The sequence below is a fragment of the Hirundo rustica genome, chromosome 22, assembly GCF_015227805.2.
Source record: "Hirundo rustica isolate bHirRus1 chromosome 22, bHirRus1.pri.v3, whole genome shotgun sequence".
Classification (NCBI taxonomy): domain Eukaryota; kingdom Metazoa; phylum Chordata; class Aves; order Passeriformes; family Hirundinidae; genus Hirundo; species Hirundo rustica.
The window spans coordinates 467,706-489,161 of record NC_053471.1 but is presented as its reverse complement, the minus strand read 5'-3'; the positions used below and the strand labels follow the sequence as shown (position 1 = coordinate 489,161).

The following is a 21,456-nucleotide window of genomic DNA, read 5'->3' as shown; positions in this document are numbered from 1 at the left end:
GTTTGTTCTTTTTTAAACTTCGGTACTTCCATATAAAACTTTTCTAGGAGAGTTCTGACCCCGTGGCATCCTGGCAGCAGAGTCTGTGGTACCACTCAGTGTCTTTTCCGGGCTGTTTCTGGAAGGGATGAGTCAGAGCAGGGCAGAAGCTGACTGGAATTGTGTGCATTTAGGGTGCATGTTGTATCCTGTTCCTTCCTGTTGATCTGTAAGCTGTTCCATTGGCTTTCTTTCTGTTTCCTGCTGCTTTCTTGCTTCGTTATTGAAGGGAGGATTCAGACCTATCCAGGTAACTCTTAACTCCTGGTTCTGCATGGCATCAGTGTCTCTCACCTGGTCGCTCCTCGGTCAGTGAATGCCTCGGTGTCCGGTGCATCTCTCACCTCCTGACGTGCCAGGCTGCCGAGATCCAGAGCCAGGGCCTGCAGTGCCCGTGCCAGGGCTGCCAGGGCCTGCAGTGCCCGTCCTGGGGCTGCCAGGGCCTGCAGTGCCCGTGCCAGGGCTGCCAGGGCCTGCAGTGCCCGTCCTGGGGCTGCCAGGGCCTGCAGTGCCCGTCCCAGGGCTGCCAGGGCCTGCAGTGCCTGTGCCAGGGCTGCCAGGGCCCGCAGTGCCCGTCCTGGGGCTGCCAGGGCCTGCAGTGCCCGTCCTGGGGCTGCCAGGGCCTGCAGTGCCCGTGCCAGGGCTGCCAGGGCCCGCAGTGCCCGTCCTGGGGCTGCCAGGGCCTGCAGTGCCCATGCCAGGGCTGCCAGGGCCCGCAGTGCCTGTGCCAGGGCTGCCAGGGCCTGCTGTGCCCATGACGGGGCTGCCAGGGCCTGCAGTGCCTGTGCCAGGGCTGCCAGAGCCTGCAGTGCCCATGCCAGGGCTGCCAGGGCCTGCAGTGCCCATGACGGGGCTGCCAGGGCCTGCAGTGCCCATGCCAGGGCTGCGAGGGCCTGCAGTGCCCGTGCTGGGGCTGCCAGGGCCCGCAGTGCCCGTCCTGGGGCTGCCAGGGCCCGCAGTGCCCGTGCCAGGGCTGCCAGGGCCTGCAGTGCCTGTGCCGGGGCTGCCAGGGCCTGCAGTGCCTGTCCTGGGGCTGCCAGGGCCTGCAGTGCCCATGCCAGGGCTGCCAGGGCCTGCAGTGCCTGTGCCAAGGCTGCCAGGGCCTGCAGTTCCTGTGCCAGGGCTGCCAGGGCCTGCAGTGCCTGTGCCAGGGCTGCCAGGGCCTGCAGTGCCCGTCCTGGGGCTGCCAGGACCTGCAGTGCCTGTGCCAGGGCTGCCAGGGCCTGCAGTGCCCGTCCTGGGGCTGCCAGGGCCTGCAGTTCCTGTGCCAGGGCTGCCAGAGCCTGCAGTGCCCATGCCAGGGCTGCCAGGGCCTGCAGTGCCCATGCCAGGGCTGCCAGGGCCTGCAGTGCCCGTGCCGAGGCTGCCAGGGCCTGCAGTGCCTGTGCCAGGGCTGCCAGGGCCTGCAGTGCCCGTGCCGAGGCTGCCAGGGCCTGCAGTGCCTGTGCCAGGGCTGCCAGGGCCTGCAGTGCCTGTGCCAGGGCTGCCAGGGCCTGCAGTGCCCGTGCCAGGGCTGCCAGGGCCTGCAGTGCCTGTGCCAGGGCTGCCAGGGCCTGCAGTGCCCGTGCCCGGGCTGCAGGGGCCTTCAGTGCCCGTGCCGGGGCTGCCAGGGCCCGCAGTGCCCATGCCAGGGCTGCCAGGGCCCGCAGTGCCCGTCCCGGGGCTGCCAGGACCTGCAGTGCCTGTGCCAGGGCTGCCAGGGCCTGCAGTGCCCGTGCCAGGGCCTGCAGTGCCCGTGCCAGGGCTGCCAGGGCCTGCAGTGCCCGTGCCAGGGCTGCCAGGACCTGCAGTGCCTGTGCCAGGGCTGCCAGAGCCTGCAGTGCCCGTGCTGAGGCTGCCAGGGCCTGCAGTACCCGTCCTGGGGCTGCCAGGGCCTGCAGTGCCCGTGCTGAGGCTGCCGGGCCCCGCAGTGCCCGTGCCAGGGCTGCCAGAGCCTGCAGTGCCCGTGCCAGGGCTGCCAGGGCCCGCAGTGCCCGTCCTGGGGCTGCCAGGGCCTGCAGTGCCTGTGCCAGGGCCGGTCCCAGCGCGGGAGGGCGAGGATGGGGCCGGTGCCAAGGTCGGCTCGGCTGCCAGGGCCCGGCCCATCCGCCGGGCATCGCCTCGTGCCGGTGCGCTGCGAGGCTCTGGGGCCGCCCTGGGCCAGGTTGCCACCCTTGGGAAAACAGGGCAGGACAGGTCACCTGAATGTGAAGGAGAGACGTGAGCTGCCTCTGGGCTTTGTGAAATTCTGGATTTTCAGTCTTTGGGAGATAAATTGGAACAGCTGCCTTGATCTTTTATTTCCCTGAGCTATTTATAAAGGTGCATTATTTTAGCAGCCAGCCCACCTTATAAAAAGAAAATGAGATAAACTCATTTTTCCAAAGTTTGCTCTGAAGGTACAGCTGTAAAATTCAGAGGATACAAGCTAATAATTATTAGTTTGTAAAGTTTCTTGCCTGTTTCTGCCTTGTGAAATAGAAAGGCAAAGATGGCTTTGCTGCTCACAGAGAAACACGGACTGTCCTGCGGTTTTCTGGAAGCGTGGCAACCCCTGGAAACTAACACCGTAACTATAATATTGTAAGGATACGATTTCCAGTTCTTCCCAGAAAGTCTGACCGGTTCCTCGTTTTCTCTCCTCTCTCCCTTCCCTCTCCTAGTTTTTTCAGAGGCCTCAGATCCAGCCTCCCAGAGCCACCATCCAGAACAGCAGCCCCTCCATCCGTCCCGGAGCGCAGACCCCGACTGCCGTGTACCAAACCAACCAGCACATCATGATGGTCAACCACCTGCCAATGCCCTACCCCATGCCTCAGGGCCCCCAGTACTGTATCCCACAGGTAAATCCAGCCTCCGGGCCCCTGGGGAGCTGCAGAGCAACGCTTGCTCCGTGGGGGTTGTCTCAGGACCCACCAGGAGTGCGTGGGGACGTGTCTGAAATCAGGCTGGGGGCTGCATATCATGTGCCAGGGCAGGTTTAGATTAGATACTGGGAAAAATTCCTGCGTGGGGAGGATGTTGGGGCATTGGCACAGGCTGCCCAGGGTGGTGGTGGAGTCACCATCGCTGGAAGCGTTCGAGAAACGTGTGGATGTGGCATCTGGGGACAAGGTTTAGGGGTGAGTTTGGCAGTGCTGGAGGAACAGTTGGACTTGGTGACTGTAGGGGGCTTTTCCAGCCTAAATGATTCCAGGATTCAGTGGTTCAGCCTCTGCCCTTTCTCTCTTCTTCTGTGCCTGGAGGCAGTAGGAATCAATCTCCTTTTTCAGGCCTCCCTCAAACACAGAAGGAAACCAAGCTCTTGGAAAATATTTCGTGCTTTAAAAATACCTAATTTGACTTAATGGATGCACAGGCACTCCAGACCCTTGGGCCTGGTAACACAGAGTGGTGCTGCAATCACGAGAGTGACTCTGTTCTACCTCAGCTGCTGCATCCTCCCTGTCTTGGCTTTGCCTTACTTTTGGCACTGAAATTTGGGGAGCTTTAGGTGGATATTAGGGAAAGCTCCTTCATGGGAAGGGTGGTCAGGCACTGGCAGAGGTGGAGTGCCCATCCCTGTTCAGCCGTGTGGCACTTGGGGACATGGTCACTGGTGAATTTGGTGGTGGTGCTGGTTTATGGTTGGACTCGGTGATCTTAAAGATCTTTTCCAACCTTAACAATTCCATGATTCTGTGATTCCCAGAGCTGTAATTAACCAGCTTGAGGATCAGATCCCTGTTGATTGGGGGGGCTCAGTTACAGGTTGCCCAAGTCCTTGTGCAGTGATGGTTGTTTTTCTCCCCCCAGTATCGTCACAGTGGCCCCCCGTACGTCGGGCCGCCCCAGCAATATCCCGTGCAGCCTCCAGGACCGGGACCCTTTTATCCAGGCCCAGGTCCTGGAGAATTCCCCAATGCCTATGGTAAGTTCTGCTTGGAGAGTTCTTACACAGTCTTTTCTTGGTGTGTTTTTCTGTTGTCAAGCTGAAGATTTATAATAACAAGCTGGATTAGCATTTGTTTGAACTTCACATAGCTGCTAAATTTGGTGGTGTCACAGCCCTGATTATTCACTCCTGAAAAATCCCAGAGTATTGTTTGTGTGAGTGTGTCAGGAGGGGCTGCAGCTGCCCAGGATTGCCTGTGACCAGGAATGGGGCTGTTTGTTAGTCCCTGCTCGATCATTATTTATTTGACAGTCCTGGTTTTCGCTGTGCCGTGCTCTGGGAATGCTCCAGCATTAACAGTTAAGAACAGTTAACAGTTCTTATCCCAGCATTTCTTGGTTGGTGTGTGGTGGGGTAAAAACAAGCTGTGTGGGGTTTTCCCCTGGATTGATTCAAAGGTAGTTTAGTTCAGTGGAAGAGTCTGTAACCCCTTCATAGGCCAAAACTTGGCCTTTTCATGCATTTGGTCACTCACTGCTCCCTGCCCACTGCAACCTGTTGGGGGCAGAGATATTCTCAGCCTCCTGTGGGAATTCTCTGGTGGAATTTTGGAGCCTTGGGGTGACCGATTCCCTTCAGGCTGAACAGTAACGGCCCTGCTCCTGTGGCAGAATTGCAATTTGTTCTGAACACAAGGGATCCTTTGGAAGGAGAGAAAAACCCACTAGCTTCCTTGTGCATCTTTCAGAAAAGTCTCTTATTTTCCCTCTTTTACTGCTTTTATTTATCTGGTCTGTGTGGAACTCATGGGAATCATTAAAAGGTTGCCATGAAGCCTTTGAACCTGGTAATGCAATTTCAGAATAGGAGAGAGGGTAATTACAGGGCAGCTCCTTCCTGGTGGTTGATCCTAGAGAAAATAGAGGAAATATTGTAATGGTTCTTCAAATCTGATCCACTGGATGAGGAAATTGCCCGGTATTCCCCAATTTTGGTGCTGTTACAGGTCTGCTTTCTTACTTCCTGCTTGCTTAGTTCCATTTTTCTGGCTTCACTCCTGTAATAAGGAAAAGGTTCATTTCCAGCTCCTTTCCTCTCCTGGAAGCGCTTGGTTTTTTGCAGAAAATCTTGGAATCTTGCAGTCCCAGCTTTAGGTTGCTGCCCCTGTGGATCACCAGTGGGTGAAGCCAGAGCTCTCTGTCCTGCATTGTTTTCCAGGCAGGGAAGGTTCCACCAAGGATTTGCCTGTACTTATCCACCTTCCTCTCCTGTCACTCTGGCTGTGTGTAGGGACTGGGAATGCTCAGTCTCTCACCAGGTGCTGCCAGGGTTGGGGAACAGCTAAATCTATGGTCCAGGCATGGACAATGCTGCTGGCAATGCCTTTTCCATAAAGCACAGGGTTTGTCACCAGTGTGGCTGCTGGGTAGCAAAATCCTTGCAGTTTGGCAGGACCTAAAAGAGGTGATGAGGGAAAATACAGTGGAAGACAAAACTTGTGAAGATGGACGGTGCTGTTTTAGAACTCAGTTTTGCAGTTTATCGTTCTCTGATATCAGGGGGTTTCTGTACAACATTGGGAAAGACCTTGAAATGATCAGTGAGGAGGAGGGAGAATGAAAGTTGGGTGTTAGAACTGGAAGGGATCAAAGGCAGGGAGCAGAGCAGAGTGGCACTGGCAAATGCACTTGGCTTGTCACGGAAGCTGTTTCTTCCCTGAAGTTACTCTTTTCAGGATTTGGGTTTTTAAAATACTTTTCATAAAGGGAGAGTTGTTCCCTGAGTTCTGCTGGAGCAGTCTCTCCAGCAGGAAGCATGCTGCAGGTGATGTGGTTAGATCTGGTTTCTAGGAAACTACAAATGAAGGGAATTCACACATTGCAGGATCCCAAGATCCTCCTGTTCCCTCACCTTACCCAGGCTCTGCTTGGAAACCTGCTCATCAGCAGGGTGCATAGAATCACAAAATCCCAGGATGGTTTGGGTTGGAAGGGACCTTAAATCCCATCCAATGCCACCCCCTGCCATGGGCAGGGACACCTCCCACTGTCCCAGGGTGCTCCAAGCCCTGTCCAGCCTGGCCTTGGGCACTGCCAGGGATCCAGGGGCAGCCACAGCTGCTCTGGGCAATAATTTTTGATTCCCAGCCTGCAGAGATGCTGATAGAGACTTTGAGGCCAGATCTGAAGTGGCTCTGCTGACCCTGCCATCCAAAATGAGACATTTCTCGAGTGATTCAGCCCACCCAGGAGTGTCACTTTGAGCTCCTTGGTGCAGTGCTCTCTTCTTGGACAGGAAAAAGTTCCCACTCTGAGGATGCAGACAGGGAGCCTGCTCCCAGCTGGGGCTTTCCAGGTCTCAGCAGGAGGAATGCGTCCCTGGAAGTTGCAAATTAGGCCGTGCTGGGCTGATTTAATTTGCTTGCTTGGATTTAATCCTTTGCCTGAGATCCAGTTGGGTTGGGTTACAGGCACAATCCCGATTTCCATTCCCAGTTAAAGGTTCGTTCAGCTGAAGAATAGATCAGATTGCTCCAGAGGCAAGTGCAAGCACTCAGTTCATCCAGCATCCCTGCCTAGAAGGGGAAACACCCAGCAGCACCTTACACACTGCACCTGATCCACAGGCAGGAGGCAGCTCTGCTCTGCCACTCTCATCTCTGGTATGGTCTTAAAGCACTTGGTTATTTATTGAGCCACTCTCATTCCACTGAGAAAACCATAATGAGCCGTATTGGCCGTTAGGAGTGTGATCAGCACCGGGGTGTAATTCTGCACTCAGCACCGTGGTTGTGCTTTTGTGTATTGCAGCATGAGAAGAACGTTGCTCGTAATTAAATTTTCTGGTTATGCTTCCAAACAGAGTGCAGTTGACCTCGCAAATTGTTTCTATTGGTTAAACTGAATTTCTCTGCAAAGGCAGAAAACCCCTGATAAACCAGCAGCAAACCCAGCAAAAAACCTTTCTGTTTATCAGGCAGAGTAGTCCAGGGGTGGTCTTGCAGTGCCTCTGTGGTGTTCACAGCCTCTCAGAAATGATGTTTTTGGTCATGGCAATCAAATAAGAAACAGTGACTGAATCTCTCACCTTGATGGAGCATCAGCTTCTGGTCAGTGGAAGCGCAGCCGAGCGAACGCAGCATTCCCAGGCCGATGGTGGAAGTTCTGGCCAGTTGTGCCTGTGACCCTTGGTGTTCTGTCATGAGCTGACCTTGTGTGTGTGGTTTGTGTCCTTGCTGCCCCAGGAACACCCTTCTACCCCAGCCAGCCCGTGTACCAGTCTGCACCCATCATTGTGCCTACGCAGCAGCAGCAGCCGCCGCCTGCCAAGAGAGAGAAGAAGACGGTGAGTGGGGCCCTGGGGGACTTCAGCACCGGGCTCTGCCTTGGGTGGGAGGGGCAAGGACCTGAATAATACTCAGAACATTAAACCTGAGCTTTACCTTCACTGGAGGCCCTGGCACAGGGTGCCCAGAGCAGCTGTGGCTGCCCCTGGATCCCTGGCAGTGTCCAAGGCCAGGCTGGAGTAACCTGGGACAGTGGAAGGTGTCCCTGCCCAAGCTTTAAGATGAACTTTAAGGTCACTTTCATCCCAAACCAGTCATTTTGTGATTCCCAAAGAGATTAAGTGAAATTACACATTGCTACAGTGGTGCCTTATTTTCCATTTTTCTATGGGCGCCCTCTGCTCTGAGTTTGTGGCATCTCAGCCAATCAAAAAGGAAAATAATTTTGCTGGTTTAAAATAAACATAAACAAAAGCAGCATGGTCCCCCCAAGCCTGGAATCCTCACCTGTGCTGCTGCTTAGAGTGTTCCCAAAAAGCAATGTGGGAATGAGTGAAGTCAGCAGTTTGGGAGAATGTTGGGGATTGGTTCAAAGTGACAAATTAGAAATTATTTAATATTATGCCTCGAAAAAGGTGGAAAACCAGTAAGTTGTGGAAGTATTTGCAGGCTTGAAAGAACACATTATCCAAGTGGATATGGGTTTGGAGAGCACAGGGGAAATTTGAGAGAGGCAACAAATGGAATTTAAACACATCCCCAGGTGGATGGTGGGGAGCAGTGAAGGTATATGGGGTGAATGTAAGGTGCAACCAGGAAAAGGTGATGTGGGCTTCAACTTGTGGATGAGTCATTTGTAAAGGACCAAAAAGGAAATTACAGCAGTGTTTGTGTGAGAGTGATTTGGAAACGGTAAAAGAACAGTTTCCTGGGGGTAGAAAACAATAAAGGGACTTGGACATGCCTCAAAATGCAGAATATTTGTGTCGTTGGAGTTTTGAGGATGATCTGGGGTGACACTTGATTTGGGAGACTGGAAGAACTGAACAATGTGTGGACTGTGCTTGCAGGAAAGGCCTTTTTGGTGGCTGCTCCCAGCAGCATTTTTTGTCACTTCTTCAGTCCCCAGGAGTCTCTTTTCAGCATCCCAAACACGACGTGCCCAGATCCCTGATGCCATTGAAATGCAGAGCTGATCAGACACTCTCAGCTGGGATTAAGGCAGTTCCATGCCAGCCAAGCTGCATTCTTTGAGGCAGAAAAGGGATTTTTAATGCCTGAGATGCTTCTCTCTGCATGTGCTGTTTCAATTTGGTAATTGGTGTTGCAACTGGAGAAATGAGAAAAATTAAAGTTAAATGTATTAATGTGCACATGCCCACAACCATGAGCTGAGTATTTGAGTACTACAAACTTCCAGGGAGGGAATTCTTTTTTTTTTAATGCCATTGACTCTGTGTCAGGGGGAGGAGAGGGCAGGAATTAGTGCCAACTCTCAGGTTCTTGTTGCTCTAGTTCATGAAATATTTTAGCAAAAAAACTCCATCAAAAATAAGAGATGCCCAGACGCAACATCTTGAGTACAGTGTGTGTGTTTGTGTGTTCACAACCCACAGTGGAGCTGCCATCCCACCAGATGAGTTTGGCAAATCACAAAACCCTTCTGCAGTTAGGATTTCATAGCCTGGAATCCCCCAATCCCCCAGGAAGGACCTGGAGGACCATTCCCACCCCCTGCCATGGCGCTGTCGCAGCGTGGTTTCCAGCAGAACCCCTGCCCTGGAAGGGGTGATGGTGTCTCTTGGTTTGCTTGGAGTTGTCTATTTGGATTTCTGCCTGTAATTAATCTCGAGTTCAGCCAAGAGCTTTGGAGAAGGTGGGCAGACACACAGAACTCTGTCTTCAGGGTTATCAGAATCTCAGTTCTTGCACTGGAGAGTGAGAGCTCTGTTTCACATTATGCCAGACATCCTGCCTCTTCCCCCTGTTCAGGGACACAGATTGGCTCAAGTGTCAGTTGAGGATTCAGTGAGAGTTCTGGAGTGGTTTATTTTAGAATAATTTTTCCTTCCCCTTTTGGGGCTGTGAAGAGACTCAAAAATCCCATTTTTTCCTCTATATGCTGCAGAGTTCTACAGGTCTTGAGTTTGTTCTTTCAGTTTCCCTTTCCTCCACTCAGTATTTTTGTTTGATTCCCTCTGGTTTTGGTGGAGCTCGGGACTGATTTGCTGATTTGCTTTCCCCCTTTCCCAGAAGCTGGACTGGCGAGGTCACAGAGTTTCCTGTTGGGGTAAAATACAACCTTTTCTCCATTCTTGCCCTTTCCACTACTGGGCAAGCTTAGTCCTCTACCAAACCGTCTCTGAAATTTTCTCAGTTGCAGGAGACTCACGTTCCAGCAGCAGAGGCTGTATTTGGAATTACAGGGTTGCACATATCTAGACCGAACTGGCGTGGTTGATGATTAAATTAGGTTTTGATTAAATTAGGTGTTGATGAAGGGATGACATGCCATGCATTCCAAGCCATGGAAACAAGCCACATCGCAGTGCTCCTGCTGAGCATCTCCTGCTGGGTGTGGTGGGAGCACGTGCTGTCCACGCTGCCCTCCACAAGGGCAGCAGCAGCAGGGACCCCTGTGGGAATGGCTCCTTTGTTATTATTGCCCTTCTTTCAATCCTGTAGATCCGAATCCGGGATCCAAACCAGGGAGGCAAAGACATAACAGAAGAAATCATGTCTGGAGGGGGCAGCAGGAACCCCACGCCCCCCACCGTCAGACCCAGCTCCACCCCGACTCCACCTCAGGTAAGGAAGGGCTGCGTTCCTCGCGTCACCTTTGCCTTGCTGTGCCTCTCCCTCACGCTTCCAGCCACACCTCTGACCATCTCAGAGACCTGCATGCTCCTAAATTATCAGTATTCCTCAGGGATTATTTTTTCTCAAGTTTGTTCATTCTTAGCAGTCCTTAGCTTGTTGATGTGGAGCCTCAGTGCTGCTTCACGTTCCCCCTTCCTGGTTTTCTATCACCAGTAGATTTTCAGAGCTTTTCAAGCATTTCAGTGTTAAAGCAGGAGCCAAAATATCTGTGAGAAAGGAAGTGTCTGTTAGGTCTTGTGCACCTGAGGAAGGTCCATGTCACACAGGTGATTGAGGTTAATTGACCTTCAGTTGCATCATCGTTCTTCTTGCCTTTGTGGAGCTGTTTGAGAGGCACTAGAATATCTGGAGCTCAGGAATTTTCTCACAAAACTGTAACAAATTTATCACACATTTGGTCTCTGGGTGTACAAACTCAAAAACGTGTTTCTCTGATGACATAAAAATTATAAATATTCCAAATCATTTCCTATAGCTTCCAAATCCCTTCTTGTTGTACACCTTTGAGTCTGACCTCTTTAAGTCCCTGGTTAGAGGTCAGGATGGTTCTCCAGGTGATGGCTGGGCTGTAGACCAGAGCTGGTGCTGGGATGTGATTTCTTCTTCTTCCACGTTCTTCCCTGTCGGATGTCACCAGCTTTTGGCAGCTTTTAGGTGAAACAGCTTTTCCTGAGCTCAAACCTTTCTTTCCTCTCCGTGTGGGAGTAGATTTTTTGCTGCAAATCCTGTGCTGAGGCAGGAGCACAACCCTGTCTGGGAGCACCAGCTGTGCTGGAGTGGGAGCCTGGGATTCCAGAGAGATGTAACTGGGATCACCGAGGTGAAGTGAGAGCCTGGCCCAGAGATCCCTCCCTAAAACCAGCAGGATTTCAGCTTCCAGCTGTTCCCAACTCAGTCAAATCCTTGTGTCTTCTGAAGGCAGCACCTTGTGCTTTGTCCTCTGGTCCCCATCGAGAGCAAGCAGCAGCAAGGCACCAGTTAAACTTCTTTCCATCAGAGAAGACAGTAGAGTTGCCAAACACGGGAACCTTGGTGAGATCATCTCCCTGTTTTTTCTTGCTACCCGACTTTTCCCTGTTGGAAGTGGGAAGAGTTGGAGCCAGCCAGGATTTCCCGTGGTATTCCTGCACAATGCAGTGAATCCAGGCACTTGCCTGATCATTCTTACACTCTGAAATCTATTTTAAGGCACTACTATTAAGTCAAACAGAAGGAAATAAATGTGTTTCAAGAGGAGGTTAATAGGCCTGAATTCTGATCAGCTGTAATTTATATGCAGAGCACAGATGTCCAGTCATCTCCTCCAAGGTATGCAAATATTCCATTGTTTAATAGCCAGCCTTCCTTTTGATTAGGTGCTTGGAACCACTTTTGGTAATCACAGAAGAGCTCTAAAATTGGGCTCACCAGAATAAGTTCATTAGTGTAGCATAACTGAAAATTTAAGCCCACTTAAGCCAGGAAATTCAACATTATTGTCCCAATAGCTTTTCTAAATCAAGTCTTTGGAGCACGTTTAATATCTTGGGTGAAATTAAGTAGTGCCTTAATAACTGTGCTCAGGAATTCAGTAGTGGGGGTGCTACTGTTTACAACAGGCTCGAGTCAGTAAATGTTCAATATTCAACCAAGGACTTTGGAGATGCTCCTGACCTGGGGCAGCTCCTGGGAGAGTGCAGGGGGAGCAGAGCTGCTGTTGTTTGCTCCATCCCCTGGACCGAACCCTGCTCATCCCCCTGGATCAAACTGCTCACCAGGGTGCTCGGGGGGATTTCACCTGTTTGAGCACCCAAAATGGGAGTGTGCAGCCCCAGGGCCTGACAAGGCAGCATCAAAGCGACTCCCAGTCCAATGAGATTTTCAGAATTATAGCAAATTCCAATAAAACTTCTGAATCTGTTATCTTATTATTTAAATGGTATAAACACAGAGGAGGAAATGTCCTCAGGAAGTGCTGGAGACCAGGCCCTGTCCCAAATTCTGAATTTGAAAAAGAAACCCTTTTATAATAATAATAGTTTCCAAATTTTCATTTTTTCTTTAGATTTGAATTACTCCGTTAACTGACACAAATAAACCAAACCTTTGCCCAGAAAACAAGCCCAAAGTACTCTCTTCTCTCAATAAGTTAAGTGGTGAACATCAGAAAAACTGTTGGAATTGTGCTTAATATCAGCAAGGTATTGGATTGTGCAGAAGATGAGCACTGCTGCCAAGATGAGCTGTGTGGTTTCAGCCATTTCTGTACCTTTCACTCAGCAGCGCTGACAAAAAAGTGGTGGAGGTGGAGTTTCCCAGTGCCTCTGCAGGGTATTTTAATTGCTTTTGAGCAAGGAAAATGTTTTAAAGTTCCTGCAAGAGAAGCTGGAGGTACATGGAGATACGATTTATCCATTTCTAGCTGGACACTCTCTTCACTCGGGTTTTTTGCTGGGAAGAGAAAGAAAACCCAGGGCCAGAGTCTGATTGTGGGATTTCCTCAGCTTTGGTTTCCGCTTTTTAGATCACTTTTTAGAGAGTTAATGCTCTTATTTTCCTGGCCAAACTCTACCAAGTCTCAGTAAGTTTGTCAGAGTTGTGTTTGCTCAGTGTCCAGATCGTGGTGGGGTAAAATAACGCAGAGCAACCCTTGGAGCATCATAAATCAGAGGAGTAATTTGCAGTGGGATTGTTTTCCTAAAAACACTCTCAATGCTCCATTTTGCAGCTGCAAGGCTCAGTGCATAAGGACCATTTATTCATTTGCAATATCATTCCCACAGAATAAATGAGTGTTTTCCACATTTTTTAAGGAAATATGTTTCCTGACCCAAGAAGTTTCTGGGCTCACAAGTTTCTTCTTCATTGGTTTGCTTAGGTTCCTGTGGTTCTTATCTCAGTTTCCTTTCTCCACACTGATTTCATCCATAAATTTTCTTATGAAATGCAAATCACGATCATTGAGTGCGAGGGGAAAATATTTTTGAAACCTGCTTATTTGTAAAGCTGCGTTTTCTTTGGCTTCTTCCCTTTGGCTGGAGGCTGGGCTGCAGTTCTTAGTCCATTCTCCCCTTCCTGAAAGAGGAGCAATCCCACTTAAAACGTCAACCTTTTACCCCCACTTGAATCTTCATTCTTATTTTTCCAGATATGCTTTTTTCCTGGTCTTCCTGAAATGGTGAAAAATAGTGTTTTGGAGATGATTCCCTCTTTATCCTGCACTGTTTAGATGCAATAGGCAAAAAGGTGGAGATGGGAGGAAAAAACAGAGTCCCAGGAAGAGAACCAGATTGCCAGAGTGTTTCTTTTTATCGGGAAATAAGTTTTGCATGGATTTCTGAGAGCCTGTCTACAGTGAGGAGTTGGGCACCTATGTCTCGAACACTCTGTTGTGCTTGGATTGATTCAAAATTCCTTTTCCTGTAGATCCTCAGAGAAGTCCATGGTTGTGGAGCTGGGTGAGAGCAGAGACCTGCAGGGAGCTGCCTGGCTTTCCACTTGAGATTAGGAAATGAAAATTTAGCCCCACTTTCTTCTGTGCCTGGTCCCCAGTGTGTATTTGAGGGGATTTTGTGACCAGCTGCCTTGCCTTGTCTGTGTTCACTCCAGCCAGTGTCTCACCTTCAAGTCTGGGGCACTGACTTGGTCTTCCTTAAATTCTGAGACTAAATACAAGGGATTTTAGCAAACTTTCTTGAACACAAGTGAGTGTTTGGTGGGAGATAATTAAAATACGTGTGTCTGCCACAGGCTGGGGCTCCTTCAGCCTTCCTTCAGCCTTTGCAGGCCTTTTTGGTTTGTTCTTCTACACAGACACTCTCAGTCCATGTTCTTTGTGAATCTGCTTCTCCTGCTCTCCCTCAGATTGCTGCCCAGCTGGTTTTATTCTCCTCCTGCCCCGCAGGTCCCACCCCCCATTTGTAGGTGGCACTGGGGGGTTTTTTCATGCAAGCATTCCCAGTCTGGGACGATTTTCCTGCTGGGATAACGAGTGATGTGTGTGCAGATACATCTGTCCAGCATTCATCCCGTGCTGCACACATCAGCTACTGATAAATACGCGGCAGAGTAAATCAAGAGATTGAAATCTCTAAGAGGATTGAAATAATGGATCAGTAGAAGAAGGAGTCCCAGAAGTGAGCTTCACTCACAGGACATCCAGGAGCCTTGGTGCGTCCTGCATGGAGGAGCTGGAAGTGTTGGGAGAGCAGAGCACGTTGATAACGGCGCTGTGCTGTCCCTTCCTTGCTGTTCTTAACAGTGAGAATCCTTTTCCCCTTTTCCTGCTGCCTTTCCCACCCTTTCCCTTGAACTTTTTGGATTTATCCCACTGATGTGCTTATCTTTTCTCTTTATTTTTTTCTCTTTATTCTCCCCACCTTTGGTTTCTCCTCTCTATCCCACCCTGTCTCATCCCCCCCTTGCCTTCGCTCCCTTTTTTTATGTTCCCAGGCTCACCCTGTTGTCCCTCCTGCCCAGCAGGTGCCCAGCCAGGTCCCCGAGCCCGTTCCCACGGCGTTGGGAGCCACGGAGAGCTCCCACCCCTCTGGCAGCACCCCCGGCACCACGGCCCCCGCCTCCAAACAAGGTCGGTTCATGGAGATTTCTTCCCTCGTTATTTTGAATAATTTCTTTTTTTTTTCCCTCCTTCCTTGTTTTAGTTGGAATATTTTTGGCAGGGAGACCAGCAGGCAGCAGAAATAGGAGGGGAGGAACTTCTCTTCCTCCAGTGGAACATTTTAAGTGTGTTGCTAAGGCAATTAATTGGAATTTGCTAATGTGGAACTGGTTAAAAATAATTGTCTTCAATCTTCTGTGTCCTAAACGTTGTTTCAGAGCACACAGAAGGATGAAGCTCCTCTCACCCAAGTGCCATCCTCCAGAAAGCGGCGTGTTGTCAGGGGAACGCTTTAGCCAGAGAGGCTCTGGATCATTTGGATAATTAGACACAGCGATGGCGTGGATCGAGAGGATCAAATGGCTTGGCCAGAGCTCCCTGTGTGTCCAGTCCTGTAGGAACGAGCAACATTAACTAGGAAAAAACACATTTGTGTGCCAGGTGTCTCATAAAGCCCGTCGCAGATTTTGCTGACTTTGGTAAAAATGGCACAGATGGAAAAAGTTTCTTCAAATTCCATTTCCTTGGACAGCACTCTCAGGCACAGGATGGGATCCTTGGGGTCCTTGCACAGGGCCAGGAGTTGGGCTCAGTGATCCTGATGGGTCGCTGCCAGCTCAGGATATTCCATAATAAACACTGGAAGGGAGATTTTAAAAACTGTTCAGGTAATTAATTGTCCCAGGAGGCTGCCATAGCAGGCCCAGGCTGTTCCCACACTGGAATTTGCAGCCATTGGAAGCTGCGGTTCTGATGCGTGACAGCAGGATTGGTGCTGGGGTACAGAGCTGACACCACTGTTTGCTTCCCAGTTTTACCCATGGCATCACAGCCTCCTGGGCTGTGCCAGGAGCCACACGTGCAGGGAAGTGCTGGAGTGCTGAGATTTTTATTTCAGTCACAGAGTCACAGAATCACCAAGATTGGAAAATCCCTCCCAGATCTTCGAGTCCAAGTTCAGTACTAGTCATGTCCCCAAGGTGTAACATGCACACATTTTTTTTAACACTTTCAGGGATAGTGACTCCACCACTGGCCAGGTCAGTGCATGGCCACCCTTTCTGTGAAGGAATTTTCCCAAAATCTAACCTGAACCACGCCTGGCACAACCTGAGGCCATTTCCTCTTGTCCTGTCGTATATTTCCTGGGAGAGGTTTGCTAGAGGAAAAGCAAGCCCCAGAGGAGCACAGCGGTAGCAAAGGGGACAAACCAACATCTCTGGTGCTGCAGATGTCCTTGATCCTGGTGCAGCACAGTCACTGCTGGGAAGCCAAGGTGTCCCTGGGGTTGTTCTTACAGCCACAGCATGGACATCAGGGTTTCCTTCTTCCAGTGTGGTGCCTCCAAACTGCTGCAGTGTCTAGAAATTGGTTGTAAGAGGCTGAAAAAGGACCTTTTGGGGCCGGTGTGATCCCATCTCCCGCTTAAAGGCAGGCTGTGGCTCTGTCTAGATGTTAGTGCAAACCTTTGATGTCCCCAGTGTCACCTGAAGAAGGCATGGGTGGGTCTGATGTCCTTGGGCTCTGCTGTGAGCGTGCTGCCTGAGCTCCCCTGGCTGTTTGGTGCGGCCCAGCTGTGGCACAGCGGCTCTTCCCTGTCTGTGCCCCCTCTGCCAACATTCCCAAGTCCCTCTTGCTGCCAGGGACATCCTCTGAGCACACCCCTGGTCACCTGGTGGCACCGGTGACGGCTGAAGTGCATCTGCCCTGGGCTTAGAGCTGTAAAGCTGTGCAATCACAGAACGTCTGCAGCAAGAGGGACCCGTGAGGATCACCAAGGCCATGCTCCTCCAGGACCACCTACCACTGAACCATAGACCAGGACCTCCTTGAGCCCTGATCTCTGAAAATCCAGCGCTTTCCATTACAGTATTTCATCTCTGTGCGTGAAAATACGGATTTCCAGGATAAATGGGTCTTACCCCTCTTCTCTCTCTCTTTCACTTAATTCCTTTGTAGGCAGCTGTGAGTAAACTGGAAGTAAATGTGTTTATTTAGTTACACAGCTCGGACAGTGCTGGTTTGAGCCTAAAGCAGGGCTCGACTGGGGTTTAACACCAATGAGCTTCCCTGTGTTTATCTCTGTTCCATCCCAGAAAGAGTCAAACATTTGTTCCAGTCCAAAAATTGCTAAAGAGCACATTTATGTAAGCACTGCAGGGAAAGCCCTGGAATAACACCCGGCTGTGGCTGGGAGGGGCAGAGCAGCGTAGGGTTTAGTGTCAGTTAATAGACCCCGTTAATAATATTTAAACTGAACTAATGACTTTTGGGGGGCACGTCTGTTCAGAAATACGGGCCAAGCTATCAAAATTATTTTTGACTTTGATGTTGGAGGTTTTTTGCTTCCAAAACAAAAGCAGTGACAGATAGGGCTGCATGGTTGAAGTGTTCATTAAAACCAGCGTTGTTGTTTCTCCAAAGTCCCCTCTGCCAAGTTCAGCCTGTGGGTTGGATCATTCCTGTGCCCATTTGCAGCCGCTGAAGTCTGGAATCAGCCAAAGTTTGGAATCAGGCTTTCATTGTGATTCTGTGATGCTCAGTGCCACTTGTGCAGCTGCTTCTAACTGAGCAGCACCTGGCTGGTCCACCTGGCTCGGGTCAGGCTCAGGATTGGAGCTGTGTGCTCTGCCGGCAGAGCAGGGTCTGCAGCCCCTGCTGGTTCGGTCTGGAAGTCATTCCTGAGGCTGGATTTGGGACTGCATTATTTATATCCTTGGTTGTTTCTTTTTTTTAAAGACAAGACTTTGGGATTTTGTGGAACCCCAGAATGGTTTGGGTTGGAGGGACCTTAAAGCTCCTCCCATTCTGACCCTGCTGCCATGGCAGGGACACCTTCCAGTGGACCAGGTACAGGAATTGCTACTAAAATACCTTGAAAAAATCACATCATTTAGGTGCAAGTTGTGGTTCCTGTAGATGCCCTTGGTGTGTCCATACCAGCCAGGCTGACAGAGGAGGGGGATACTGCTGGAGAATCCAGGACAAGGCAGTGCGGAGCCTGGCTGCAGGGCAGGAGGTGCAGGAGGTGCAGTGGGTTAGAACTGCATGGAATCAGAGCTGCCCGCATTTATTCCACTTGCAGAGGTTCAGGGGGATGTTTGGAGTGGTATTATCCTCTTTTTAAACCTCTTTCCAAGTCTTGCAGTGTATCAGACGTGGAGAATGTGCCAACATGGTTTGTGGAAAACAGATTAATGTCAGACCCTGGAGTTTGGAAAGCTCTGAAGCCCCTCTGCTGACACTGAGTCAGTCCTGGTGCTGCCTCGTGAGTGTTTGCATCAGGACAAAAGATGGAAAAATGGCAGCGAGCCCAGCAGTTATTGTCAGATAAACACCACAGAACAGGAACAAATTCCTGTATCCAGTAAAATCTTCCTCACCCTCTGCCCTGGCCAGTCTGTGCCACTGGGACCACCCAGCAGCCCAGCAATGGCTTTTCCATGAAGGAGCCAGCAGAGTCTGTCCCACTGGATATGTGAAAGAATCTTTAAGGAGTAATTTTGCAAAAATTGTATTTATCAGGAAATTAAAAAAAAAAAAAAAAAAATCGATATTTCCCCTGGAGTAGCCAGTGCTTCCTGTAAATACTTTCTAAATATAGCATGAGGAATGATCTCAGCGTATTCAGGAAGAGGGATTTGATCCAGTTGGGATGAATTGGGTTGATTTTTGTTTCCCCTCCCCAGCTGTGAGTTGTTCACGTGACTCTTTGTAACAGTTGGCAGGGATGAGTCCTCCTCTGCCAGGACTTGGAGATTTGTTCTCTGGGATGGGGGTTCAAGTTCAGATTTGCTTCTCATTAGCCAAATCTGCTCCTCATTCTCTGAAATCCCTCCTCAAATCACTTTTCTCGGAGATTTTGCACACACAGCCTGTATCCATGACGAGAACATTGGCCAGACAAGGCATGGTTTGAAGGAAGGGAGTGAAACCTCTGGTTTCAAATGCAGCTGTGGATTTGTGCTGGTTTTATCTCTCAGAATTGTTTTCTTAACACTTCAAATGCATTTGGTTGGGGGATTTTTGAGCATTGTCCGTTGACTCAGGGAGAGAATATCCAGGCAGTTGTTTATAGCAAGCTGTAAATGTCAGGAATGCTCCAGGAGTTCCTGCAAAGGATGTTCCAGAAATCAGAGGTGACGTGTTTTCTTTTTCCAAACCAGTTCCCGTATCCTTTTACTTCCACGGAGCCTCCAGAATCAAAATCAGCTGTTGGGGTACTCTTCCCCATCTCTTTCCTCACTTGTCATCCTCCTCCAAAGCCGTGCCCCTGGGTGCCTCATGAGGTTGATAAACTACTGCTTTGGCCATGGGCCTCTGTAATGCTGCTGGGGCTTTTGCTCCCACTATTCCTAAAGGTGGGATTTGATCCTCCAGGCAGTTTCAAATGGGTTCTCCTTCAAAAACCCATTTCCTTCAGCTGAGCTCTTGAATAAGCCCCAAATGGGAATCCAGCAGAATCTAACCTGTTTTTTGATGAATTTTGGTGATTTGGGGTTGGTTGTGGCTTTTGGCTTCCTAATCTGAAGAGCAGATTTGTGCCTCTGGCTTTTCCAGAATTATTTTTGCTGGTGTAACAGCGTCCTGAAGAAGTTTAGTGTTCCTGCAAGATCCTAAATGATAATGGCTCATACTTTTGTAGAAAAGAAGTGGGAAGCAGCAGACCTGCAGCAGAGCTTTGGGAGCTGTGTGACGGTCATGACAGGGATGGGATCACTAAGTCTGTGGCTGATCATGGGATAAGTGCAGGGATTTCTTTCTGCACCAGATTTTGGAGATTGTGTTGATACATTTCTTCCAAACATCTAATCTAAATCCTCTTTCAGTTTAACCCCTTCCCTCTTGTCCTGCAAGTTTTTGTCCATGTAAAAAGTTGCTCTCCTTTTTTTATTAAGCCCCCTTAAGACAGTGGGAGGCCGCAGTGAGTCTCTCCAGATCCGTTTTTTCTCAGGGGTTGTATTTTCAGATTTGGATTCCCAGTGAAGTGCAGGGGCTTCTGGTGTCTTCCTCAGAGCTCCTTGGCAGAATGCAGGAATGGGAACCGAGGGAGCCAAGGCACCAGGCAGGAGCACGGAGTTGCCTTGCTGTTGATAATGGTTTTTTTCTCCTTTCCCAGAAGAGAAGCCAAAACCAGATCCAGTATTAAAACCACCTTCTCCAGTCCTCAGACCAGAACCTACTGGGGAGAAGAAAGATCAAACCGGGCAGACAACCGAGGCCCCCACCTCAGCAGAAACGCCAGCAGAGCTTCCTCGTGCTCCGTCGCCAGCCCCGGCCGCTCCGGTCGCGGCCGTCCCTGCGGCTGCCACCGCTGTGCCCGCGCCCGGCAAAGCCCCGCCCGCGGCCGAGCCGGAGGACAAACGCGAACCGGCCTCTCCCAGAGAGGAGGCGATGCCTACCCCCAGTGCCGCCGCCTGCCCGGAGCCGGCGGCCCCTCCTGCAGATGAGCCCGGTGCCGAGGTGTGCGCAGAGCCCAGCAGTGCGGTAGCATCGCCCGGTGACGCCCCGGTGCCAGTGCCGGTGCCGGTGCCAGCCGGGCCCAGCGTCGTCAGTGACACCAGCAGCGCCAGGGCCGAGCCTGTGGCAGAGGCGGCCCAGGCAGAAGCTGCAGCGTTGACTGTGGAGTTGGAGACCTCCGAGGCCCTCCCAGCAGAGCTGGAGAGTGCTCCATCACCTCCCAGTGCTCCTCACACTGCTCCCTCTCCTCCTCCCACCCCTCCGCCCACCCCGCCGCCCCCGTCCCCTCCGGTTTCTGTTGCTGCTGTTACCACTACAACTCCTTCTCCACCTCCTCTCCTGTCTTCGAGTGCCCTCCCTGTTGTCCAGGGAGATTTAGAAGGAGAGGAGAGCACAAGAACTACTCTTAGTGAAGAGGTAAAAGATACTGAAGAGAAGGAAGAGGCAGAAACAGATGGGCAGCTGGAGGAGAGCCAGGAGGCTCTGGGTGTGAACTCGAGCAGGAGTCCTGTCCCAGGTAAGCGTTGGGTTCCGTAGGTTCACGTCGTGAACTGCAGGACGAAGGAAAGGGCCTTTTTCTTCTTCCAACAGATGTTTCTGTTTCTATCTGCAAAAGAAAAAAGCTTGGTGGTGCCTCGTGGCTGCTGTGATTGTGAAATGCTGATCTTTGTTGGCAGAGATAGAAATCCCTCCTGATTGTTCATAATTGATCACTCTCTTGGTTGTGTGTCCTGGGCTGGGGTGGGCTCATGCTTTCATGGTAACACAGGGCTGCTGGAGAGGGAGTGCAGAGCACAACGCTCTTCATGGAATCCCAGGAAGGTTTGGATTGGAGGGACCTTAAATCCCATCCAGTGCCACCCCCTGCCGTCAGCAGGGACACCTTCCACTATCCCAGGTTGCTCCAAGCCCCAGTGTCCAACCTGGCCTTGGACTTCCAGGGATGGGGCAGCCACAGCTTCTGTTCCCCGCAAGGTGAGCGGTTGGTCCCAGGGCCTGTGGCTCTCCATTTGGGACCCTGAAGCTCTTGGGATGAAGCCCCTGAGCCACCGATTTCCAGAGCTGCTGGACTGGGATCTTTTCCAGCTGTAAAAATCTGTCACGGTGTTCTCAGATGTGGGAAAATGAAATGGACCATTCACACTTACCCAAACAACTGACAAGCAGTGTCACACCAGTATCACCCACCAGTGTCACACCAGTATCACCCACATGGTCACACCAGTATCACCCACCTGGGTCACACCCCATTGTCACCTCAATGTCACACACCTCTCCCTGCCCAGCCTTCATTAGTGATGCTTCTGCTTATCGTTTGCAAAAGTCACATGTAAGCAAAAT

The 21,456-nt window shown here is 50.8% G+C and overlaps 1 protein-coding gene across 16 annotated transcripts in view; it reads left to right on the top strand.

Moving 5' to 3' along the window:
• EIF4G3 (eukaryotic translation initiation factor 4 gamma 3) overlaps positions 1 to 21,456 on the top strand; it is a 141,819-nt gene that overhangs the window by 80,214 nt on the left and 40,149 nt on the right. For 8 of the 16 annotated variants that reach the window (XM_040084802.2, XM_058423347.1, XM_040084801.2 and 5 more), the window contains 7 exons: positions 269 to 289; positions 2,682 to 2,861; positions 3,814 to 3,928; positions 7,137 to 7,237; positions 9,864 to 9,986; positions 14,490 to 14,625; positions 19,775 to 20,632. In XM_040084802.2, the coding sequence (XP_039940736.1) occupies positions 269 to 289; positions 2,682 to 2,861; positions 3,814 to 3,928; positions 7,137 to 7,237; positions 9,864 to 9,986; positions 14,490 to 14,625; positions 19,775 to 20,632 (1,534 nt within the window). The remainder of the gene's footprint in view (positions 1 to 268; positions 290 to 2,681; positions 2,862 to 3,813; positions 3,929 to 7,136; positions 7,238 to 9,863; positions 9,987 to 14,489; positions 14,626 to 19,774; positions 20,633 to 21,456) is intronic. The other 8 variants (XM_058423355.1, XM_058423354.1, XM_058423348.1 and 5 more) reach the window with 5 other exon arrangements.